At 45.3% G+C, this 27,297-nt stretch overlaps 1 protein-coding gene across 2 annotated transcripts in view; it reads left to right on the top strand.

Annotated features, from left to right (window-relative positions):
• Nucleotides 1-8,056: 8,056 nt before the first annotated feature.
• Nucleotides 8,057-27,297, top strand: part of LDLRAD3 (low density lipoprotein receptor class A domain containing 3) — a 131,535-nt gene continuing 112,294 nt past the window's right edge. Inside the window, exon 1 of one of the 2 annotated variants that reach the window (XM_069965157.1) lies at nucleotides 8,057-8,327. In XM_069965157.1, coding sequence (XP_069821258.1) covers nucleotides 8,225-8,327 — 103 coding nt within the window. In that variant the 5' untranslated portion in view covers nucleotides 8,057-8,224. The remainder of the gene's footprint in view (nucleotides 8,328-27,297) is intronic. The other variant, XM_069965159.1, reaches the window with a different exon arrangement.

Genomic DNA, 27,297 nt, shown 5'->3' with positions numbered 1-27,297 from the left:
AGATATAGGGGGAGATTTATCAAACATGGTGTAAAGTGTATGTGGGATCTAGCAAATCAGCGCTCACTTTAACTTATCAAGCCGTGAAATACAGCCCTTAGGGTCCTCAGCCCTGAACCTGTCCTGATTTGCTTCCCAAGTCCCCTTTAAATGTCCTCCCACTGTCAGCCCTCCATAGGCTGAATGTAGGAGCAGGAAGCATGATATAAACAGGTCAGGTCATCAGGCTGTAACACAGATGTAAAAGGGCCAATAATCTGGCAAATGAGTATTCCCAGAATAATCGATAATCAGATTGATCTTTTATGCCGCCGCTTAAATCATTGTTATCGGCCACGCTTCACCCTGGCGACCAATAACAATAATTTCAATGTCGCAAATGCAAAACGAGTGTCGATTGGGACGATCAGCACTCATTGTCTGCCATGTAAAAGGGCCTTAAAGGGGTTGTTCAGCGAACTGATATCAGGAAGTAATTTAGATTTGTAATTTACTTCTATTAAAAAATCTCAAGTCTTCCCATACTTATTAGCTGCTGTATGTCCTGCAGGAAATGTTTTATTTCCAGTCTGACACAGTGCTCCCTGCTGCCATCTCTGGCCGAGACAGGAACTGTCCAGAGCAGGAGAGGTTTTCTATGGGGATTCATAGAAAACCGGGACAGAGTTCCTGTCTCGTCCAGAGATGTCAGCAGAGAGCACTGCGTCAGACTGAAAATAAAACATTTCCTGCATGACATACAGCAGCTAATAAGTATGGGAAGACATGAGATTTTTTAATAGAACTAAATTACAAATCTGTATAACTTTATGATATCAGTTGATTTGAAAGAAAAAGATTTTCGCTGGACAACCCCTTTAAAGCTAGTCAGGTGACCAATCTTGTTGTCGGCCACTGTTTAACCCTTAACCCACAGACGATTTCTATTCTTCATCTCACACCAGCAAAGTAATAGTTACACGTCCGACGACCGATGACCCGAAGCGTCACTGAGAGCTATCGATTTTCAAGCAGGATTTATCGGTTAGGTACTTTCACTAATGGACGGTAGAAGGCCCCAGCGCTATATTTAAAGTAAAAGGGGGTGACTGACGAGGCGGTCCATGTATTGATCCCATAAGCATCCATTCAGCTCCTCCGCCACGGCCGCCTGATTGCCTCTCTGCAATTGTTCTGGGAGAAGCTTCACAAATAAGGAGCGATTTGCCGGGTGCTTCTCTCCCATTAGACTCCTAGAAAACTGCTGAGACAGAACTCATGGAGGGAAATAAACACGGGGGCCGGGGAGGTGAGATTAAATGAGAATATTGTCATTTCTCCAAAGAGAACTTCAAATTGCAGAGTTCCAAAGACCTATGAATCTTGTTTACAGCACAACTGAGGACTCAATAATGTGTTTGCGCAAAAGATCTGGCAATCTCGTATATATAGTGCTACTGGTAATGGCCGGGGACTGACTCAACTTAACTCATACTTAAAGGGGTACTACAGTGAAAATCTTTTTCTTTCAACTGGTTTTAGAAAGTTATATAGATTTGTAATTTAATCCTATTTAAAAATCTCAAATTTTCCAATACTTATAAGCTGCTGTATGCCCTACAGGAAGTGGTGTATTCTTTCCAGTCTGACAAAGTGCACTCTGCTGCCACCTCTGTCCATGTCAGTATTTCTATGGGGATTTGTTACTGCCCTGGACAGTTCCTGACATGGACAGAGGTGGCAGCGGAGAGCACTGTGTCAGCCTGAAAAGAATACACCACTTCCTGCAGGACATACAGCAGCTGATAAGTACTGGAAGGCTGGAGATATTTAAATAGAAGTAATTTACAAATCAAAATAACCAGATAATTTGAAAGAAAAAAAAAAAAGATTATGTTGGAGTACCCCTTTAAAGGACTCTTCTCCACACTGTTTAAAGGGGTACTCCAGCGAAAATCTTTTTCTTTCAAAGGAACTAGTTTCAGAAAGTTGTATAGATTTGTAATTTACTTCTATTTAAAATTCTATAGTCTGCTAGTACTTATCAGCTGCTGTATGTCCTGCAGGAAGTGGTGTGTTCTTTCCAGTCTGACTCAGTGATCTCTGCTGCCACCTCTGTCCATGTCAGGAACTGAGTATCAGCAAATCCCCATAGAAAACCCCTACTGCTCTGGACAGTTCCTGACATGGACAGAGGTGGCAGCAGAGAACACTGTGTCAGACTGGAAAGAATACACCACTTCCTGCAGGACATACAGCAGCTGGTAAGTACTTAAAGACTGGAGATTTTTAAATAGAAATATTTAAAATTTTTCCCCCTTAACACATCATTTTTGGCACCTAATACACTTTTTTCTTTCCGTCCCATATATATATATATATATATATATATATATATATATATATATATATATATATAAACCCTTTGAGGCCCAGGCCCAAAATGACCCAGTGGACCGCGCAAATTTTGATCTTAGTGTTTTCGTTTTTCCCTCCTCCCCTTCTAAGAGCTCTAGCACTCTCAGTTTTCTATCTACAGGCCATGTAATGGCTTGTTTGTTACAGGAATAGTTGTACTGTGTAATGGCGTCATTCATTTTACCATAACATGTATGATGGAATTCCAAATATATTATTTATGAAGATATAAATAGGTGAAATCGTAAATAAGAATGCAATATGGTAACGTTTGGGGGGTTCCTGTGTCTACGTAATACACTATATGGTAACAGCGACATGATACTATTATTCTATAGGTCAGTCCGAACACAACCATATGCAGGTTACACAGATTCTCTAATGTTATATATATTTTTTTTTATGAAATCCTTTTTTTTGGCAATTAAATATTAATAAAATGGGCCTATTGTGACGCTTATAACGGTTTTATTTTTTCACCTACGGGGCTGTATGGGGTGTAATTTTTTCCGCCATGATCTCTAGTTTTTATTAATACCATATTTGTAAAGATCGGACGTTTTTATCACTTTTTATTGATTTTTTTTAATATATAATGAAACATAAAATCGGTAATCCGTGCACTTTTTTCCCTCTTTTCGTGTACGCCGATTTCCGTTCGCAATGACGCTTGTTTTATTTTAATAAATCGGACAATTACGCACGCTACGGTATATTATATGTTTATCTATTTATTTATTTTTATATGTTTTATTTATATAATAGGATGGGGGGGTTATTTCAACTTTTATTGGGGGAGGGGCTTTGGGGTAGTGTAATAGTGTTTTGAACTTTTTTTTTTTTACACATTTGAAGTCCCTTTAGGGGACTTGTACATTCACTAGTTTGATTTCTACACTGATGATTGCTATGCCATAGGCATAGCATTGATCAGTTATCGGCGATCTGCTCATTGAGCCTGCCTGTGCAGGCTCAGTGTAGCAGATCGCCGATCGGGCCGCACGGAGGCAGGTGAGAGACCTCCGGCGGTCCGTTTCAATGATCGGGATGTGACTGCGGGGGTCCCGAACGGTAAGTGACAGGGGACTCCCCCTGTCACTTACATCTAAACGCCGCGGTTGCGCGGCGTTTAAGGGGTTAATGGCACGCGGCAGCGCGATCGCTGCAGCGTGTCATTACCGGTGAGGTCCCGGCTGCTAACTGCAGCCGGCCCCACCTCCTATGAAGCGCGCTCCGCTCCGGAGCGCGCTTCATAGCGGGAGAACCACCCAGGACGTACAGTTACGCCCTAGGTCGTCTGGTGACAGACTTCTATGAAGTAACCCTACGTCCTGGGTTGTCTAGGGGTTAAAAAAAAAAAGTAAATAAATAGACATGGTTTATATTAACCCCTTAACGACAAAAAGCGTATAGGTACGCCCTATTGCCGGTAAGGGCGTGCAGAGTGGGGCCGCACGGCGACCCCGCTCTGAACCGCGACGGTCCCGGGTGCCGCTTGTAGCCCGGGACCGTAGGTATAAGCGGGCACGGTCTGATCGCCGTGCCCACTAATACAGTAATCAGATGCAGCTGTCAAACATGACAGCTGCATCCGATTACCGGATCCAGCATCTCCCTGGTGTCTAGTGGCGGAGATCGCTCCTCCGGGATGTTATCCCGGAGGAGCGATCTCCGTTTCTGAAGCCGGCCGGGGACCGCTCCAAGATGGCGCCGTCCCCGGCTCGGCACTCGTTTACTTACGGCTGCAGCAGCCGAAAGCAAACGAGTGCCTATCTCATGGATCCCTGCAGCATATCTATGCTGCAGAGATGTCAATGAGAGATCAAAGTGTATACACTAGAAGTCCCCCAGGGGGAATAACCCTAACCCCAGGGGGGAATAACCCTAACCCCAGGGGGGAATAACCCTAACCCCAGGGGGGAATAACCCTAACCCCAGGGGGGAATAACCCTAACCCCAGGGGGGCTTCTAGTATATGTGTAAAAAAAAAATATAAAGTGTTGTTGTCAATAAAAAGCCCCCTCCCCCAATAAAAGTCTGAATCACCCCCCTTTTCCCAGGTTATAAATAAAAGTAAACAAATAAATAAATAAACAAACATGTTTGCTATCGCCGCGTGCGTAATTGCCCGAACTATTAATTAATCACATTCCTGATCTCGTACGGTGAACGGCGTAAGCGCAAAAAAATCCTAAAGTGCAAAATTGCGCATTTTTGGTCGCATCAAATCCAGAAAAATTGTAATAAAAAACGATCAAAAAGTCGTATATGCGCAATCAAGGTACCGATAGAAAGAACACATCATGGCGCAAAAAATGACACCTGACACAGCCCCATAGACCAAAGGATAAAAGCGCTATAAGCCTGGGAATGGAGCGATTTTAAGTGACGTATATTTGTTGACAATGGTTTGAATTTTTTACAGGCCATCAGATACAAGAAAAGTTATACATGTTATATATCGTTTTCATCGTAACGACTTGAGGAACATGCATAACAAGTCAGTTTTACCCCAGGGCGAATGGCGTAAAAACACATTTCCCTCAAATAAACAAAATGCGTTTTTTTTTTTCAATTTCACCACACTTTGAATTTTTTTCTGGTTTCGCAGTGTACTTTATGTAAAAATTCAGCCTGTCATTGCAAAGTACAATTAGTGACGCAAAAAATAAGGGGTCATGTGGGTTTCTAGGTGGAAAAATGCAACTGCTATGGCCTTTGATGCACAAGGAGGAAAAAACAAAAACGCAAAAATCGAAATTGGCTCTGTCCTTAAGGGGTTAAAGGGGTTATCCAGCGTTAGAAAAACATGGCTACTTTCTTCCAGAGACAGCACCACTCTTGAATCCAGCTTAGATGTGGTTTGCAATGAAGCTCCATTCACTTCAATAGAGAGAAGAGCGGTGCTGTTTTTCTAAAGGTGCCTTTACACAGAGAGATTTATCTGACAGATTATTGAAGCCAAAGCCAGGAGTGGATATGAGAAGAGGAGAAACATCAGTATTCCTTTATGACCTGTTCCCTGTCTATAGTCTTTTCCTGGCTTTGTCTTAAAAAATCTGTCAGATAAATCTCTCCGTGTAAAGGCACCCTAACACTGGATAACCTCTTTAGCCTCTCCACTTTGTCAGAGGGGATTGTTCCACTAACTTTGTGACTATGGAATTTTGTACTAGATTCCGTTATTCTTCCTTTACTTTTGGTTCTACTCCGGGCTTTGAGTCAAAACTGCACCAAAAACTGCCTGTGTGTTTATAGCCCTAATGGTGCGTTTACACAGGCAGATTTATCTGACAGATTCTGGAAGCCAAAGCCAGGAATGGATTTGAAAAGAGTTTAAACCTCAGTCTTTCCTTTATGACCTGTTCCCTGTTTATAGTCTGTTCCTGGCTTTGGCTTCAAAAATCTGTCAGATAAATCTGCCTGTGTAAACGCACCCTTATATAAATGTAATCCCAGACGTTACAGGGGAATAAAGCTTTCCTGTTCTCTATCACTGAGCTCAACTGTTTTTAACTGACAAAAAAAAATATATATATTAAATAAAAAATAGTAAATTAAAGCGTAACTGCTGGTACCATGTTGTAGAGGTAGGTCCTCACGGTGCCGTGTCAAGGGTTCGGTGGTCGGCCTCTCTCCCGGTGACGGTATTTTGAAGAAAAACTACTTTTATGGTTGCGGCGGGGCGGGGAGTCAATCTGGTGTGGCCTAGAGAATCACTTTAAGCATGCTCCTGAGCTGGATGGAGGCGGGGAAAGAGGCGCCGCAGGCCTAGGGCACAGATTCTCTAGGCCACGCCAGATTGAATCCCCCCCCACATCAAAGAAAGGAGCTTTTCTTCAAAATACCGACACTGGGAGGCTGAACCGGACACGGCATGAGGACCTCTACAACCAGCAGCGTGGGTTGCTCCAGCGAAAATCAACTGGTGTCAGAAAGTTATATAGATTTGTACTTTACTTCTATTTAAAAATCTCAAGTCTTCCAGTACTTATCAGCTGCTGTATGTCCTGCAGGAAGTGGTGTATTCTTTCCAGTGTGACACAGTGCTCTCTGCCACGTCTGTCCGTGTCAGGAACTGTCCAGAGCAGGAGCAAATCCCCATAGAAAACCTCTCCTGCTCTGGACAGTTCCTGACACGGACAGAGGTGGCAGCAGAGAGCATTGTGTCAGACTTTAGGGAGTTTGCGTTGGAAGAGGACAACGTATCAGCAGAAGTTTGGCAACATATCCTGCTGCGCTGGCCACATGATAAGTACTCTTTAACTGGGTCCTCCAGGGCTCCCCGCTTGTCACTCTTGTTACTACTTCTGACATTGAAGACGCAGCAGACTCAAAAATGGTAAGAAGAGTGACAAGCAGGAAGCCGGGAGACGTCATAGTTCGAACTTTCCCATTCAAATTAGTAAAGACAGTCTCAGGCTATGTTCACACACTGTATTTTTGCTCAGTATTTTGCTAGCAAAACCAGAAGGGGATTGAAAACTCACAAAGGCTATGTTTACACACTTGTGAAAACATTGGCCGTTGTTTGACATGGCTGCGTCAAACAATGGCCGATATCTGACTACTACAGTATCAGCCAGATGAACATAACTTTCTTTTAATTTAAGTACGGCCGAAAGCCGTGTAAAGTACGGCCGTAGTAAGTCGCATGGACAGTCATTAAAGGGTTAATATGTCAGATCACTGTTTACCTGTTGTAGCCATAGCAACCGTGCCCAGTGATGACAGTTGCTTATGTCATAAGGAAGGTTCCATAAAAGCAATGCACCGCGCCCTGATCAGCGCCATCTTGGATGAGCCAGAGGACCTTGAGCTTGATTATTTTACTCCCCCCACCCTTGATGTTTTTGGAGGTTCTAGCAGGGGAAAAGGGGTGGTCTGCTTTAGACTACCCCTTCAACCGAGTCTCCACCTTCTTGAGAAGCGGGCCTGGACCTGTGAGGAAGAAGAGATCCATCCGCCTAGCCATCAACAAGGTGACACATATTGCAGCCACATCTATGTATGGTATGGTATGGTATTACCCTCTAAGCCCAGGGGAGGGGCAACTCTCCAGCCATGGCTCCCTCGAGGTTTCCCCCACAGGGGGTTTTTCCTCACCTGAGTGCTGGAGGGTGACTCTTAGTGAGTCTGGGGTATGCCATTTTCAGTGTCATGTGATTTTCAATAAAATTTGGCCCTTTTGACACCTGATTACAATGTGTTGTGTCTTTATTTTGCGTTCTTTGGACTTATATATGATGCTTAGGTGTATAGTGTATAAACAGTGTGCGGACATGGCCTCAGTGTAATACTGTGTGTTAGCCCTTATTATCTAGGCTAGAGAACCCCCTTTAAGGGGCTTTCTTCTAGAAACAGCAACACTCCTACCCTCAGTTTGGGTGTGTTTTTGCTTCTCAGTTGCATTGAAGTGAATAGAGATGAACTGTATTACCACACACAACCTGAGACACAGGGGTGGTGCTGTATAATATTTGGGGTTTAACCAGTACATATATAGCTGTGGGCCTTGAGTATCCATGACTGTTGCCCATAGCAACCAATCAGACTCCACGTTTCGGTTTCCTAACGGCACAGCGCTGATTGGTTGCTATGGGCAACGCGGCTCCCGCTAGGCTATAGGAGGCGAGTGCGTTGCTTTACGGCTTGCTGGGAGTTGTAGTTGTCCAGTAGGGAGTATCACATAGCATGGCGTACTGTGCAGGGGAGACGTACTGCGCATGTCAGGCTCCCTCACACACACTGGCCGTGTCACACACTCACACGGGTGATCTGCTTCCAGGGGAAGGGCACTATGCGTCCCGGGCTGCGGCTCTACTGAATGGATACAGCCGGTCCCGGGCGGTGTGTGGCCCCCAGGAGAGGTCGGGGCCCCTCAGCATTCCGGGACATGTGGCTCCTGTGTCTCATGTTGGGCTCAGTAGGTGAGTAGTAAACACTAATGCATTGCTATGGAGGAGGAGGAGGGGGGCGCTGACTTTTGCAACTCTCCTCTATGCATCACGTGATTGCAACAAGAGCCTGTGGCCCCTCCTACTTTAGGGACCCCATAACATTGGTGATCCCCTCTATGGCTTTGTTTTGGGGTGCTACCCTCCTTACAGGAGTGGTCTCCAACCTGTAGCTCAATAGTGGGTGCAAAACTACAACTCCCAGCATGCCTGGACAGCCGAAGGCTGTCCAGGCATGCTGGGAGTTGTAGTTTTGCAGCAGCTGGAGATCACTTGATGTGTATTGTATATTCTAGCTCCTATATGGGGGCCTGTATACTGCTGGGGTCTCTCTCAAGCAAGGTTGGCTGCATAGCATGCTGGGAGTTGTAGTTCTGCATCATCACTTGACGTATGTATTCTATACTGGGCTGTATACACCGTGGATCCTATACGGCAGGGGTCGGGAACCTCTGCTCTCCAAACTACAACTCCCAGCCAACGCTTTAGCTTGATGGGAGTTGTAGTTTTGCATCATCACTTGACATATGTATTCTATAATAGACTGTGTACACAGTGGATCCTATAGGACAGGGATGCAGAACTACAACTCCCATCATGCTAAAGCTTTGGCTGTTCGGGCATGGTGAGAGTTGTAGTTTTGCTGCTTTAGGGGGTCTGTATACTGCTGGGCCATCTGTCTCGCTAACGTTTGTGTTATAATCCATATTCAGTCATTAACCTGTGGGGAACTACAACTCCCATCATGCCCCCCATGTCTGTTTACACCGCTCTTCCCCATTCCGTAGCTCTGTCGCTGTTCCTATATATAGTTCCCACCATGTCGGCCATCAGGACGTGACGGGAGGTTTCGGTTTGATGCCGCCAATGGTTGTCCAGGCATGCTGGGAGTTGTAGTTTTGCAGCCGCTGGAGATCGCCTATGTATTCTATAGTGGGCTGTATACACTGTGATTACCTTTAGATCCTATAGGGGTCTATATACTGCTGGGGTGGCTATCTGGGCATGCTGGGAGTTGTAGTTTTGCAGCAGCTGGAGATCACTTAATAAGGTGGTTATATATGTATTCTATAGTGGGGGCGGAACCTGTCTCATACAAGTTTGGCTATCTGGGCATGCTGGGAGTTGTAGTTGTGCAGCAGCTGGCGATCTCATATGATCATATATGTTCTGTATACTGCTATTTTCTTTTCTAACTACAACTCCCATCATGCCCTCCATGGGCTGCACTGGGATGTCTCTTCACACGGCTGTTCCCTATCCTGTGGCTCTGGTCCAGGTATGCTGGGAGTTGTAGTTTTGCACTAACCGGAGATGACATGTAATGTGCTCTGAATCCTATATGGAGGTTCCTTCTATAGAGGAGGTGGACGTCTTCTCCGGCATGGGAGGGGGGGGGGGGGGATTTGATGACATTAGTGGTTGCAAAACTACAACTTTCATCATGTAGGCAGTGAGAGACCAACAGGAGTTGTAGTTCTGCATTATATGAAGATCTGTATTGGACAGTCTGTCAGGGGTTGTTTGCTTTGTGATCTCCACCAGTGATACAACTCTCATCAGGTAGGCCAGCATGATGGGGGTCATAGTTCTGCAACAAGCAATTGCTGTCACAGCGTGATGAGGGATGTAGTCTATTGGGGCAGGATGGGGGTTGTAGTTTTCTCTGTCAGGGAGTGAAGGTCTATGAATACCTGGAGCTTATGCCAAGTGGACGGTATCAGGTTTTTTGTTTTTTTTTAAATCTTTTTTTTGGTCCTATAGAAAAGCCTATGGATATACGTCAGAGCAAACCAGCACCCCTACAAATCACTACTGACCCCCAAAAAAACCCACAATGAAAATGCTGTGAGGGGGATTTGGCAGTGGGGGGTCTGTTTGTACCCCGCTCCTTAGTCTGGGGGGTATGCTTGTACCCCGCTCCTTAGTCTGGGGGGTATGCTTGTACCCCGCTCCTTAGTCTGGGGGGTATGCTTGTGACCCGCTCCTTAGTCTGAGGGGTATGCTTGTGACCCGCTCCTTAGTCTTGGGGGTATGCTTGTGACCCGCTCCTTAGTCTGGGGGGTATGCTTGTACCCAGCTCCTTAGTCTGGGGGGGTATGCTTGTGACCCGATCCTTAGTCTGGTGGGGTATGCTTGTGACCCGCTCCTTAGTCTGGGGGGTATGCTTGTGACCCGCTCCTTAGTCTTGGGGGTATGCTTGTGACCCGCTCCTTAGTCTGGGGGGTATGCTTGTACCCAGCTCCTTAGTCTGGGGGGGTATGCTTGTGACCCGATCCTTAGTCTGGTGGGGTATGCTTGTGACCCGATCCTTAGTCTGGTGGGGTATGCTTGTGACCCGATCCTTAGTCTGGGGGGGGTATGCTTGTGACCCGATCCTTAGTCTGGTGGGGTATGCTTGTGACCCGATCCTTAGTCTGGGGGGGGGGGAGTCTGTTTTTACCCCGCTCTTTAGTCTGGGGGGTCTGCTTGTACCCTGCTCTTTAGTCTGGGGGGGTATGCTTGTGACCCGGTCCTTAGGCTGAGGGGTATGCATCCTTCCTCGTTCCTTATTTTGCATGTTCCTCACTCCTTAAACTGAGGGGTATGCATCCTCTCTATGTTCCTTAGATTGGGGGGGTCTGCTGTTCCCCACTCCTTAGCCGGTGGTGGGGTTCTGTGTTCCCCCTTTTTATTTTTTAGACGGGGGTTCTGCTTGTTCCCCTTCCTTATACTGGGATGGGGGGGGGGGGGGGTCTGTCTGTTCCCTGGTCCAGGGGGGTCTATGTGTTCTGTTATGTATCCCTGTACTGGGGTCGTATATGGCCGCCTTCTTTGGGTTGTCACAGGCCCCTGCATTATTAGCACATCTGGCCGGTTGGGCTGGGGGAGGGGAGACGGCAACACTTTAATCTCGTATAGAAACTATATCATGTGGAAAGTTCAGAGCGTGTGACGGAAAAGCCGTGATATGAAGACAGCAAATCCCGGCCGAGGGTGACACTTTATAAATGTCAGCTTATAATGTAACTGGCCTTTTGAATAACTTTATTCGGCTATGTAATACGTGCAAGAATCTGTAGATGGAATTATGTCATTATTCCCCCCCCCCCCCCCCATCATTTCTGTAATCCCATCCCCCTTTTGCTTTTATACGATGCGTTTGCTGTCAGTAAATAGAAACCTTTTGCTAACATCCGCTGCCTGGACATACAGCAGTATATATGCTGGTGTATACACAATGGGCAGCTGCCCTGAGCAATATAGGGGGTCAGAGATGAGAGGAAAGCCTTGATTTACCTTCTAGGAACAGTGTGGATGATCTTCAGCCGGCAGACTGGTTTAGGGCCCGTTCACACTACGGAAAACAGAAGGAAATTCCGAGAGGAAACCCCGCCTGTGGAACTTCCACCTTTTTACTTAGTGTGAACAGGTACCCATCCCAGGCTTGCTCTCCTCTATAGAGCACATAGTATTCTCTGCTCCCACTTCCTGTGTTTTGTCTTGCTGTGTCTGTTACTAGAGACAGATTTCCTTTGACATTAAGCATTAGACAGTGGAGTGCAGAGAAGTGAGACATCTAGTGGTCTTGAGATGTTTTACTGGGAGGGGATTTAGAAACTGGAAAAATTTGGCCTGCTGGGGGTTAACAGTATTTATGATGTCATTTCTTCACCCAACTTTCCCATAACTTGATATAATGTTTTTTTTTTATTGAAGGGTTAATATCTTTATAGAGAGTGTTGGTCTTTAGACAGAGCCTCTCTCTACACTATCTAGAATGGACCGTTCCTTGAAGCCTCTTCCTGACATCATATATTCCGGCTGTGTTGCGTTCCTGTGTACCAGGGCGGCGGTGTGTCACCCCACCATGTCAGTGATATGTAGGATTATCCGGGCTGCCCCGTGACTCACTTGTTGGACATCGCTTTGCTTTAATCCATGAGATTATTTAGCTTTTTTTTTTTTCCCCCTTCATTTGCTTCCGGCTCAGTTATACAGAATCGTTTCACTCCTTTTGTAATACGCCGCGGCCTGCGGGGGGGATATTAACCTACATTTGTCTGTGTAAAGCGGCTTTGGTTATTGATCCGCAGCCATTTCTATTCTGCAACGAAGGACGCTTCAACGTCTCGGCTGACAATAATATGTGCAGAATCACCAGAATTTGTGTGTGTATATATATATATATATATATATACAGTGGTGTCTTGTATTACAAGCGTTATCCGTTCCTGGACTGTGCTTGTAATCCAAATCCACTCTTAAACCAAAGCAAATTTTCCCATTGAAATGCAGACAATTGGTTCCACACCCCAAAAATAATGATTTTTTTTCTTATTCTGAATAACATGTAGAACAGATAAAACAAAGAATGAGAAACAGCAGAATCTGTGATATATAAGTTACTGTACAGTATAGCAATCAGCATGTGGAGTATAATGTATAGTAACTGTATATTGCTGATAACACAGCAGCTGTTTTTAGATACAGAATGGAACTGCAGATCCCCATAATGCAGTAGTGTAGTACAACAGGCTAGAATAGAGAAGCAGGGCTGCTGTCAGAGGTCTGTGTGGTCACATGACAGCAATGGGGAAGGGGGTGTGTTCAGCATGGACCAGTCAGGAAGTGAGAATTGGAGCTGTGCAGGAGGGCAGTGACAGAAACAGCAGTGTGTATAACTGAGTGTAGGTGCAGAAAATTATAGCAGCCGTGTGAATGGCTGAGTGTAAGTGCGGGTAAGGGGATGTCTGGTTTTATCAACTCCTAAAGGGCTATTCCTAAATCACTAGGCCTTATGTTTGATGGGTGTCTGACTTTTAGGACCCCCACCAACTCTAAGAATACTGAATCTGCAGTTCTGACTTAGCATAGTGGAGCTCCTGCTCCCAATCACTTGAATGGAGCTGTAAAGCAGGTGACCGGGACACTGCTGTGCAGGAAATAACTGCATGAGGTCCGCAGTGCTTTGGTCCCTTCAGTCTCTGTGGTCATAGGACGGCCCTGTCCTGTCCTGCATTAGGGCCCCTTCAACCTACGGAATTGGCGCTGAAATTCCGATCTGAACCCCCGCCCGCGGACTCTGCGCCAAATGCCGCCTGCTATCTGTTTCAATGGGAGGCTTGCCTCATTGAAAGAGATAGCAGCTGGGACTTGCCGTCGAGTCAGCGGGCGGGGGTTCTGAGCGGAATTTCGGTGCCGATTCCGTAGTGTGAACGGGGCCTTACATAGACAACTATTGATTCTAGTAGACATGGTGTAATGCTTAATTTTCCCTGTGGTGGCGCTGCAGGGAAAGTAAACACAGGTTACAGATGATTGCTGGCGGACTCCTTTAAAGGGGAACTCCAGGTAGAGGTTAAAAAAAAAAAAGAAACTTCTGCAGAAGCATAAAGCATTACTTACCTATCTATTCCATTTTTAAAACTTCCAAAAATCCATTTGTTTTAGGGTTGGGGTTGTTTTGTTTTATGTTTCTGCACTTCCTGGTTGAGCAGTTGTACACAGTACTACAGGTTCCAGAATGCATTGCTTTCCCTCAGCTGTTCATCACAGTCCTCCACCCTGCCTCTTCCCCGCCCAAAGCTGTTGCAGAACATCTAGGCTGTGTTCACACATTGCAGTTTCATTGTGTTACTGAATTATTTGCAGTAATTTATGATTTCATTGTGGTCCCACCCGCACAGCACACTGTATTCTCTACCTGTAACACCACACAGCACGCTGTATTCTCTACCTGTAACACCCGACAGCACAGTATATTCTCTACCTGTAACACCACACAGCACCCTGTATTCTCTACCTGTAACACCACACAGCACAGTATATTCTCTACCTGTAACACCACACAGCACCCTGTATTCTCTACCTGTAACACCACACAGCACAGTATATTCTCTACCTGTAACACCACACAGCACTGTATTCTCTACCTGTAACACCACATAGCACGCTGTATTCTCTACCTGTAACACCACACAGCACAGTATATTCTCTACCTGTAACACTACACAGCACGCTGTATTCTCTACCTGTAACACCACACAGCACTGTATTCTCTACCTGTAACACCACACAGCACACTGTATTCTCTACCTGTAACACCACACAGCACGCTGTATTCTCTACCTGTAACACCACACAGCACCCTGTATTCTCTACCTGTAACACCACACAGCACCTTGTATTCTCAACCTGTAACACCACACAGCACACTGTATTCTCAACCTGTAACACCACACAGCACACTGTATTCTCTACCTGTAACACCACACAGCACACTGTATTCTCTACCTGTAACACCACACAGCACGCTGTATTCTCTACCTGTAACACCACACAGCACGCTGTATTCTCTACCTGTAACACCACACAGCACGCTGTATTCTCTACCTGTAACACCACACAGCACGCTGTATTCTCTACCTGTAACACCACACAGTGCTGTATCCTCTACCTGTAACACCACACAGCACACTGTATTCTCTACCTGTAACACCACACAGCACGCTGTATTCTCTACCTGTAACACCACACAGCACCTTGTATTCTCAACCTGTAACACCACACAGCACACTGTATTCTCTACCTGTAACACCACACAGCACGCTGTATTCTCTACCTGTAACACCACACAGCACGCTGTATTCTCAACCTGTAACACCACGCAGCACCCTGTATTCTCTACTTGTAACGCTGATATTGGAATAAAGTAAAGAACTTTTTGATTTTTTTTTCCTTTTTATTTCCACGCACATATTATGATCAGGCATCTGTTATCTTTGAAGTTGAGCCCCACAATAAGGCTCTGATCCTTTCTGCCGTTAAGCATCATTCACTTGTGTTACTGCATCATTTTTGTGAATACGCTGCAGTTCTGCAATGACACTCCAACATGTGTGAACACAGCCCTAATTTCACTGCAGACTTCTGCGCAATCAGAGAAATCAGTGCAACACCTGCTTCTGGCTGGTCAGAGATGGTGAATCACTCAGGGGATTGGGGGATCCAGCCCCGCCTCCTGTGACATCACGCCCTGTCTGCATCATCAGCCTGTGCTCAGCAAACACACACTATGTGAGACAGAGGCATGGAAGATTTGTCTCCTAAGGTGGGAGAGCAGTGGGAGCAGGAGACAATGTGGATTTGCACAGGGGCCATTTTTTTCTCTTCCTGGATTTCTATCAGCTACCAGTGTGGCAGAACCATTCAGATACATATTTAACTCTTAATGTACATTTAATAGAAAACAAGTTTTTCTTATCCAGAGTTCCCCTTTAAACAGCTGAATTTGCTGGATTTGACACTGGAAAACCCCAAATGACAACTCCCATCATGTCTGTACAGCCAAAGCTTTGCACGATGGGAGTAGTAGTCGTGGACCAGCCGCAGACAGGCTAATGCTCTATCTTGGGTTGTCCTCATGTTCTCGGCGGCCGCTGTAGAATAAAGAAACAAATGAGGTTTGGCTCTTTGGGGGTTCATGTTCTCCGAGCTGGAAATTGCTTTTTATATTTAGGACAAATTAATTTTTGCTAATTATAGTGAGGAGAGGAGAAGTGGTCAGGAGCCGATATTATATGCCGAGTCCCGGAATCCCTCCTCATTGCTCCACCAGGATCCTTCCCGACTGAGTGGCCAAAGCCGCAGCCAAAGCTCTTATTTCCTAGAACAGACATCAATCCCAGGAGGTTTGCCGCCAGCAGGAGATGTGTGGGTGCCCTGGCTTGTTGGCACCTGGATGAGGGAGAGGGGTGCGGTGATGGCGGAGGCTGGTGCCACATCCTGGGATCACATTACTACTGGGCAGGGCACACCTCACTTACTGGTAGTCACCCTGATATTATACTATGTACCTGACATGAGTGTACAGCAACCAATGTAGTGGTTATAATACAGGATATAACTCAGGATCAGTGCAGGATCAGTAATGTATGTACACAGTGACCCCACCAGCAGAATAGTGAGTGCAGCTCTTGGATATAATACAGGATGTAACTCAGGATCAGTAATGTAATGTATGTACACAGTGACCCCACCAGCAGAATAGTGAGTGCAGCTCTTGGATATAATACAGGATGTAACTCAGGATCAGTAATGTAATGTATGTACACAGTGACCCCACCAGCAGAATAGTGAGTGCAGCTCCGGAGTATAATACAGGATGTAACTCAGGATCAGTAATGTAATGTATGTACACAGTGACCTCACCAGCAGAATAGTGAGTGCAGCTGTGGAGTATAATACAGGATGTAACTCAGGATCAGTAATGTAATGTATGTACACAGTGATCCCACCAGCAGAATAGTGAGTGCAGCTCTGGAGTATAATACAGGATGTAACTCAGGATCAGTGCAGGATCAGTAATGTAATGCATGTACACAGTGACCTAACCAGCAGAATAGTGAGTGCAGCTCTGGAGTATAATACAGGATGTAACTCAGGATCAGTACAGGATCAGTAATGTATGTACAGAGTGACTCCACCAGCAGAATAGTGAGTGCAGCTCTGGAGTATAATACAGAATGTAACTTAGGATCAGTAATGTAATATATATACACAGTGACCCCCACCAGCAGAATAGTGAGTGCAGCTCTGGAGTATAATACAGGATGTAACTCAGGATCAGTAATGTAATGTATGTACACAGTGATGCCACCAGCAGAATAGTGAGTGCAGCTCTGGAGTAATCAGGATAAGTACAGGATAAGTAATCAGAATGCACAGTGACTTGTCCTTTACCCTTCTCTATGGGCGGTTGTAGTTGGGTGGTGCGGTATCTTGCTGTAGGATGTATATGTTACCTCCAGGTTGGCACTCGTCTCTTTATACCAGTTGTCTCAGCGGTATAAACAGCGGTATACACAGCGGTGTCGGGGTTTTCCATTGTTGGATCAGTCTCCCCTCGCTGCCATGTTCTAACATGTTATCCAATAATAAGAATATAATACTGCTTTTCTCCAGTATGTTCCGCTTTAGTCAATGCAGCTACCATAGACATCCAGGCCATGAATGAGCTGTCATTGCTGCAGTTGGGTTTCTTCCCTGTAACCTGATCCTTGTCTAGAACCTGAGCCTGAATGCCGTCCCCGCTGGGAGGGAAGCCGCTGCATACCAGCCTGCGAACAAAGCCTCTCACACACACAGGAGAGATGGCAGAACCCAGCGCTATGGGCCACCTAGTCCACTTATGCATCACATTGGCCCGGGCCACATAATAGGTTGTGTTGTGCCCGGTCTGTATGTTTCAGGAGCTATATGGGGTCTGGGTGCAATAGCGGTGATTGAATGGCACAACAAACTATCTCCGCTCCAGAAAGTTATACAGATTTGTAATTTATTTCTATATAAAAATCTCCAGTCTTCCAGTACTTATCAGCTGCTGTATGTCCTGTATAGACACTGTGCTTTATGCTGCCACCTCTTTCCATGTCAGGAACTGTCCAGACCAGTAGCAAATCCCCATAGAAAACCTCTCCTGCTCTGGACAGTTCCTGATATGGACAGAGGTGGCAGCAGAGAGCACTGTGGCTAGGCATCACTTCCTGCAGGACATACTGCAGCTGATAAGTACTGGAAGTTTGGAGATTTTTTAAATTTAAATAATTGAGAAATCTATGTAAGGGTGGTTTTACACGGAGCGATAATTCGCCCGATCGTACGATTTAAGATTTTGAATGAACAATGTTTTTTTTTATAACGATCAGCGTTTAGACGTAACGATACATCGTACGGAAAAACTGTTTTGCGATCGCTTAAGCCTATCTCACACATAGGTGAAATCGTTAAAAGACCAAAGGAACAATCTGCAAATTTTTTGGGAACAATCAACGACGATTTGAGAACATGTTGAAAGATCAAAATGAATGATTTCTCGCTCGTCGCTTGATCGTTCACTGCGTTTACACGTACGATTATCGTTCAGATTCGATCGTTATCGTGTAAATTCGAACGATAATCGTTACGTGTAAACGATTGATTTACAGTTGATTTGAAAGAAGAAAACCCTTTAGGCTAAATTCACACAGGACGTGTCTGCAGCGGATTTCACACTGCGGGTTCGAAAGCGATATCATTGTGTATATGGTATAAGGCGTCCAGCCTGATGCTTCCCAACTGTTGTAGAAATACAGTTCCCAGGGCATGCTGGGAGTTGTAGTTTAGAAGCAGGACACTGGACAGGCTTATCGGGAGTCCACAGATGTCCCTTCCCCAGTTCTAAAGTATCCCCCTGCCCGACAGTATGTATGTGCTGGGAGGCTTCATGTTCCCCATTACGGCTCGGTGTTTTCTCGAGAAGCCTCACGTGCTCTCATTTCACGCCGCCTCTGGCGCTTCGCTCTTGTCATTTTAATTAAACTCCTACCTCAGTAATAGATGAGGCGACTTAAGTGGATTAAACCAAATGATTCTTATTTCCAGGTAGATTGTGTGCAGCGAATAACAACTGTAATTGTATCTGTATACTCTGCCGTGATTAAGAACCTGGCGCCGCCGCACCCACCACCCCCACCCCCCACTCATTATTCACCGTGAATTTAATTTGTGCTACATTAATGATCATCAGAGCTTCCTGCATCCAGCAATATGAGGAGATGGGAGAAGCACGGCTGCGCATGACACCGCCACATATACTGTCTTAGCGGGTAACAAACTCCCCCCAGACAGCCACACAGCTGACTTGTGACTAATGTCTGCGGGGATCTTAAAGGTAAACAGAAGCATGTAACCTGCTGATATGTCCCCATAGCTCCCCCTCCCTTCCGGCCACGGCTAATAGGTAGTCCCGCCTCTAGTGCACCAAAAAGCTTCATTAGCATATGGATTAAACTACAGAGTACACGAAAACTGTGCTGAGGATCAAGGTAAGGAAACTACCATCATCCTCAGCGCCCGGTACGTTATCAGGACATATCAGCAGGTTTCATGGATCTTATGGTCCCTTTAAATGGTTGAAGGGGTAAAATAGTTATTTCTTTAGGAAAGTTAACTTTGTAATATTTAACTTTGTATTCCACTGAAACGTCACTTTTGATATGTTGCTGCCCATGGTGAGACTTACAATTTCTTCCATACTTGTTATTGTCTATTCAGTCTCCTTTCCCCAGTTCTGAGCTGCTGCTTTTTACTGAAGACACAAAAATCTGTGTGAGTTTTTTTTCTCCGTCTCTCCCCCTCCCTTCAGAGACGGCTGATGTAAACAAGTCCCTGGCAGGCTTTATCTGCAACTTTGTAGCCTCTTTGTAATGGTGGGAGGGATTATCACAGTGAGTTTATTAGCAGCTCAGAATGACACTTTCAGTATTACAAAGAATCTACAACATTACAGATACAACAAGTCAGGGACTTGTTTCCATCAGCCGTCTCAGAAGGGAGGGGGGAGGAGGGGGAGACAGAGAGAAAAGCTCACACACAGATTTTTGTCTTCAGCAGAAAGCAGCAGCTGAGAACTGGGGGAAGGAGGCTGAATAGATAACAAGTATGGAAGGAATTGTTAGTCTCACCATGGGCAGCAACATAGCAAAAGTTATGGAGTGGAATATCCCTTTAAAGAAAATGTATGTATAAATAAAAATAAAAAAATTAACAAGATCTGTCAGATAAATCTGTCTGTGTAAACGCACCATTAGTGTCCCCTGATGTCTATGGGCAAAACTGTGGACCTGAAAGGGCAGAAGTCTCCCCCCCCCCCCCCCCCCGATGCTTTGCACATGTGATCTGTCCCCCAGATATAAGGAGAAGGTGTAACCATGGACATCTGAGCCGTGACTGGTAACCTGGTACTCAGTGCCAGTCCTCTCCGGTGCAGGTAGATCGCGGCTAGTCCAGGTCACTTCCTTACTACTTACACACAGCGGATCCTTCCTGAACAATATCGGAGCCGGCTCTTACGAGGCTTACGCAAACGCCGCTCCAGAAACCGGATATTTAATAATGTCTGCGCCCCTTGTGACCTCCACCGAGCGGAGAAATATTAATGGCATATCCACCGCTTCATGGGGTCAGAGTAACGCAATTCCACCGGTGAACTTGTTTGTTTTGCTAGCGGTATACACCGCCATCAGGCAGAGTACAAGGCTTGTAATTCATGGCTATACCAGGCGATGTTTATCTCCTTCATGAGAGCCCAGAGAGTGTTAAAGGGAATCTTCACTTCTTAAAGGCGTTCTTTCGGTAATATAGAAAATGGCATCAGTTTGCAAACACTTATTATTTTGGGATGTTGAGCGACTTTGCCTTACACTTACGTCAGAACTGATGTTATAATTCTGCTGGTTGCCATTGCACTCTATTGGAGTATATCTGTGTACTGCCGATAGTCATGTGAATGAGGCATGGTCGTGGACTGGCCACTTAGCCAATCAGCAACTGGAGTGGCATCCCGCCCCAGTCACTGACTAGCTGAGTGGCCAATCCATGAGCTGGGTTTTGTCTTGTACACCCTGGAGCCCGTGGGGGGTCCTGAGGCCGGTCCCACTGTTCACCGTGGGCATAGGGAGAGGTAAGTTCGTACCTGGTTTACCGGATGCCGGATTTTCAAAATCACCGGACTTCTCCTTTAAGTTGGATTTCCACTTCCTCATCCTTTAGTTATCAGGGAAATAAGCCACTATCTGTACAGTCTGACAGCGGCTTACACCCCATACCATCTACAACTTATTATTATACATTTAACAAAATTAAAGGGGTTCTTCAGCGAAATTTCTTTTCTTTCAGATCAACTGGTGTCAGAAAGTTATATAGATTTTGTAATTTACTTCTATTTCCAAGTCTGCCAGTACTTATCAGCTGCTGTATGTAGGGGTCAGATGATCAGCAAACAAATGAGCGTTTGCTCATTCCTGTTCTCTGTGCCTATTACAGAGAGCGATTATTCCTTGAACGAGATTAAGGACTCTATTGCAATGAACGATTATCTACTGAATCGGACCGATTCATTCCCTGTAATAAAGACGTCTGATGGTAGTGTAAAGAAAATAATAAAGGTGTATACTTACCTCTCCAAGCTCCCGTTCATTCAAGCCTTTTCCGTTACCTTTAGTCGCCACTAAAGCTTCTTAAGTGACAGGCCGCTCAGCCAGTCACTGTCCACGGTGCTGTCCTGTCTCAGTCAATGATTGGCTGAGCCCCTGTCACCTGTGAGACAGCTTTAGAAGCTTCAGCAGCGGTTGCAGTGAGTGGGAAAAAGGCAGCAGGACAGGTAAGTATAATGTTAATTATATACTGTATAAAGCAAGGGCTGCCCTTGCCGCACAATTCTTGAGCCATGTAATGCCACCCTAAGGACCCCATCACACCCACAGATTATCTGACAGATTTTCTTTGAGCCAAAGCCAGGAGTGGACTATAAACAGGGAACAGGTAATAAAGGAAAGACTGAGATTTCTCCTCATTTCAAATCCATCCCAGTCCTCTTGTAGCTGTCAGTTGCACATTCCCTATTACACAGGGAGATGTGTGGGTGACAGCTAATGATCTTTAAACAGGGCAGACCCCTGCGATCAGCCGACGAGCAAGTGTCAGACTATGGTTCACACACATTTCATTGCAATAAAGAAATGATGCAGTAACACAATAAAACTGCAACGTGTGAACACAGCCTAAGCAAGTCTTATTACATGAGACCATAATCCGCCCATCCAGGCCTATAATCGGGCTATGTCACTGTCACACATAATGGCGAGAACCACATCTATCCTATATGCACCATGTATACAGTACCTGCAGTGAGTATAGCTGAGGTGCCCACTCCGGTCATGGCTTCCATTTATACAGTGCACCCCACTTGTATACAGTAATAATTTTATTTTCTGGCCGTATCCCATAGCATATTGCTTTCCAAGGCTGCGACTCTCCGAATTGCATATTTTATCACCGACATAAAGTCCCGTGCTCCTCTTTTTTTTTTTTTTAAATGCGATTTTTATTTTAACCAAATTAAAAATTGATGCGGCGTGTTTACCAAGTTAAAGCGCGGCGTCTGCATCCATAATGCGCAGAGGCACAGCCGGCAGTATCGCCATACAGAGCAGACATCTGTTACACAAACTGCCCACCTCGAAGAAATATGCCCTCCTCGTCTGGGACTTTTTGAGGATGAAAGCGATGATTTTTTTTTCTCTTTTTTTGTTTTTTTTTATGTCCCCGCCTGATGGCAGAACATCCTTTATAGTCCGAAGCCCATGAGATAGAGAACGCGCGCCCCGTGATTTACAGCTGCGCTTAGTGCTTTTATTTGGCGATAAAAATATAATGCTGCAAATTAAAAAGAAGACCGACACAGCTAATGTTTTAAGAGCGTTCCAGAAACCCCTCCGGGGGGGAACGGCTCTAAAATTACCCGAATCTTTGTCTGAGGCAGGAGCATGTGAATGGATGACTGTGTCTTTGTTATTGCTCTGCTTGCTGCCTGGAGGGCTCCATTCACGGGAGAGCACGTGACCGAGAGCGCTGGCAGGCAATGGGTTAATCCGGTTATTTCCCACTAAGTTCGTCTTTAGTACCAAAGCTCGAAAAAGTAACGGGGAAGCTGGATGGCAACCACTGTGGCCGCCATTACCGCTACTGTAAAATACGCGTCCCGGCTGTCTTAGATCCTAAGAGGCAAATCTGGGCATGGAAAACGTCTCCAGCTTTGGAATTTTTGTTGACAACCATGTTGGTTCTCACCAAGCCATCCTTGGCAAAGAAGAAGTTGGATGCAGCCCCAGGGAGTTCTAGGGAGGCCTATGGCTGTATCCATGTTTTCCAGGACTCCCTAGGGCTGCATCCGATTTCTTAAGCCACCGGTATTTAAATGACGATCGATCGGACTTGAGCATGCTCTAGGTCTTAAGGCCCTATTCCACGGAACGATTATCATTCAAAAACTCGCTCCAACGACCACTCGTTAACGATCACTAAACGATTTTTTTTTTTGCGAACATTAACACATAACACACGTGGGAACGTGAACGATATATGTAGTGTAACAATTATTTTGCGGTCGTTACATGGTCGTTTAAAACGTTCGCCAGGGTGATCATGACCATACGATACACCTACTTTTTTTAAACCTTTTTACGAACGACTGAAAGATTTCTAATTTTACGAACCGATTAGCGAATTAACTTTCAAAGACCAACGATTTTTTTTCAACATGCTGAAAAACAATTTTGAACGACAATATAACGATTTCGCCTTTGTCGTTTGCTCGTTTAACCAATTCCGCAAAGCGATTATCGTTAACGAACGGTCGAGTTTATGAACGATAATCAATTCGTGGAATAGGGCCTTTACCTTCTAGTTTCGGGATGGTCGTGGTAAGATTTTGAAGTCCTTATGCTGCGATGAATAAAGTTATTTAACAGTTGCAAGAATCTGTGAGTCTGTGCTACATGGGGTAATTGGAACGGTTGCAGTAACCGGCAGTATCATAGTCGTATTCCCCGATGAGGTCTAATGTAAACGAGCGCAGATCTGCTACTGGGCCTATTACACGGCCCGATAATCGTTTAGCGAGGGCTGCAGGGACATTGTTACCGATGTCCTTGGAGCCCTTGTTTAAACACCATACTTTACCTAAGCATGGTGCAGGTCTTCTCCTGCGCTCCTTCTGCCTCCCGGTCCAGTGCGCAGCAGCAGCTTCGGTGCTGACAGACCGTCTAAGCTGACAGACCGCTCAGCCAATCACTGGTCGCAGCGGTCCTGGCCGTACCAAAGCTGCTGCTGCACGTGGGACTGGGAGGAAGAAGGAGCGCAGGAGAAGACCTGCAACATGCTAAGCTAAAGCATGGTGCTTGTGCAATCGTCGGTCGCTCGCTCTGCATCGCTATTCCACGCAGTGATGCTTGGTCGGTGCCCGATGATTTTAGGTTTGAACCTAAATAAACGATCAGACGATGACCCGATCATCAGCTGATCATTGTCTCTATTCCACGGAGCGATAATTGGCGGGACCTCCAATGGAAGGCATTTTCCCCCGAGTTGTGATAACGTCACAACATGGCGGGCGGGGGGTGGGGGCAATGTTAGGCCTGTCCGGGCTGATAGATTGGCCACCCCAGGGTGGCCAGTCCATCAGCTGGGTCGTGATATGTCAGCTTCTAGATTCCAGAGCCCAGACTAGAGATAAGCAAACCTTGAGCATGATTGAGTTTGTCCGAACCCTAGTGTACACCATTTGATTACTGGTGGCGGAAAACATGGATACAGTCATAGGCCATAGGCCGTATCCATATTTTCCAGGACTTCCTAGGGCTGCATTCAACTTCTTCAGCCACCAGGAATCAAATGCTGCGCCCTTGGGTTCAGACGAACCAGATTGTGCTCGAGGTTCACTCATCTCCAGTCCAAACTCCTCTAAAGTTTAGAGAATGAGTTACAATTAATTGTAAGTGATAGCTGGGTGAAGTGTGCCGCCACAAGCTTGACCAGTTTATCATGAGTTTAGAGACATTATTCAGGATTAGAAAAGCATAGCTGCTTCCCTCCAGAAACAGCGCCACCCCTGACCTTAGGTTGTGTGTGGTATTACAGCTCTCTGTATTCACTTCAGTGGAACTGAGCTGCAGTTCTGCACCCAAACTGACAGCAAGGGTGGCGCTGTTTGTTATTCTAATCTTGGATAACCTCTTCAATCGCAGTATCGGATATTTCGCAAGTGTGACCTGCCCAGGAGCAACTTTGTTTAGACTCGTATCCCAAATGGCTTCCAGCAGATGGGGGGTTAAACCACGTCTGAAGTACAATTCCATAATATATGCAGACGTTAAGGCGGAAGCGATCGCCCCAGGTAACGCATCGAGCGCTGTCAGATTTAATAAGCTCGCAATTCCTCCGGTGAACTGTACCGCAGTTCTGTCTATTAAAATATTAAACGTATATTCATGTTCGCTCCAGACTCTGAGGGGACGCGGATGCCGACAGAAGTCTCATATAATGCTCCTCGAATTAGCATTTGTCTGCCTGCTGAGCAACGCCTCGAAGACTGTCTGTTACCGCGTATTTCGAGGAATCGGCGTGTAGATGAAGGGAGAGGAAGGCTAACATGGCTTCCAGACAGCGTATACGTAGTACAACATCTAAAGTCAGAGATGGAAAATTTCTCCATTTTGGGTCATGTTTTTGGAAATGGTGTTGTTGCCCATAGCAACCAGTCAAGACTCTGTTGTTAAGGTTCCAGGGCAGTTTAGAAAATTTAGAAGGCCATTTTGGGCCTTGTTGGCCATAGTAACCAATCATGGTGTAGGTTTCATTTTCTATAAAGCTGTGAAACCATTATGCCTTAGTTATAATTGGTTTCTATGGGCAACAAGACCACTTTTTGTCCACATCTAGTAGACGATTTGGCCTTATTGCCAGTAGCAACCAATCACAGCTCAACTTTCATTGTTTTGGGGCAGTTAAGAAAATCAAAGCTAAACCCTGACTGGTTGCTATGGGAAACAAGGCAGCGTGGTCTGCTAGAGAGATCCCATAGCAACCAAAAGGAGTTTGGCTTTAATTTTATAAACTGCCCTGGAACCATTGGGCCTGAACCATGACTGGTTGCTCTGGGCAACAAGACCACTCTGGGCTTGTTGTACATAAGCTGTCCGGAAATAATTCGAGTTGAGCTGTCATTGGTTGCTATGGACAACAAGACTGCTCTATGCATTACTGTGGCCCGAAAAGCCTAAAGTGGCCTTGTTGTCCATAGCAACCAATTACAGCTCATGCCTAATTGTTCCTGGGCAGTTTAGACAAATGGTACACATTGGTTGCTAGGGGGAACAAACCCTAAACTAGTCCTATTGCCCATAGCAACCAATCCTGACTCAAGCATAGTGGTTCCAGGGCATTTTAGAAGATGAAACCTACATCCTGATGAGGTGGCCTTGTTGCCCATAGCAACCATTTTAGACTATTCCTTTGACCTTAAAGACTGCCCTTGAACCAGTAAAGCCGAACCTGTAATTGGTTGCTATGGGCAATAAGGCCGAAAGGGACAAAATGGAGGCTGACTGATGTCGTCAAAATCTCCTTAAAATTAATGGCGACGTAATGTAGAAACATTTTTGTATTTTTCTTCTGAATTTAAAAGACGTATAATAGAAAAAGTAAATAATAAACACCACACGGGGAGCTTAATAATAGCGTTATTACCGCACCTGCCTGGCAGCCATTTTGTGTTAATTTCATATTCCATCACAAAGGCCAGATTAGTATCAGAAATTAAAGGATTGACTGAACCATTCTGCCATCTCAGGTCAGCGGGTCTCGCCGCGGACTCTCTGGCACACTACGCCCTGACACGGTGCCCAGTCCTGAGGTGTTTTTGGCTCAGTCGGCACAAAAGAGTCGTTCTGTACAAACCTAAAACAAAAGGAGATTGTGTGAGAAACAACATGGAGTATTATACAGGAGTGGGGTGAGAAGTGCGCCGTATAATGGACGGAGGCTTCTCACAAGGGAAAGGGAAAAAAAACAAAAACCTTAAAAGCGTAAAACGGTGTTAATGACTAAATTATCAGCGTTCACTCATAGAAGCGATAAGATGGTTAGTGGCCAGGATTAAAGGCTTTGAGGTTTCACCGCTAGAAAGATTAAACGTTGGCTCGCACCAAAGGAAAAATGATAATTTTTATGAATTATGCAAAAATTATTATTATTATTTTTTTGACGTTGCGGAGCTGAGTAAACAGATTTTAACACTTAAATATTATTTTAATTTTTTATAGAACGTTTAAAAAAAAATAGCAAATTAGGAAGTGTTGCTGGATGTATTTCAGGCGCGTTCGGTAGACGGCGGGGCTTTAGGTTTTCTTTTTGTTTTCGGAGAAGAAAAGAAAGAAACAATGTAATAGTCATTAGGACATAATGAGTCCATAGGGAATAATTATCATGGTTCACATTATCGTATTCTTATCGCATATTCATGGGCCCCTATTGACTATGTGTTTTGCCCCACGCTTTCAGGGTTCAAGTAGGAATGGGTTTC

The sequence above is a fragment of the Dendropsophus ebraccatus genome, chromosome 4 (genome assembly GCF_027789765.1).
Source record: "Dendropsophus ebraccatus isolate aDenEbr1 chromosome 4, aDenEbr1.pat, whole genome shotgun sequence".
Classification (NCBI taxonomy): domain Eukaryota; kingdom Metazoa; phylum Chordata; class Amphibia; order Anura; family Hylidae; genus Dendropsophus; species Dendropsophus ebraccatus.
This window is presented reverse-complemented; position numbering and strand designations above follow the sequence as displayed.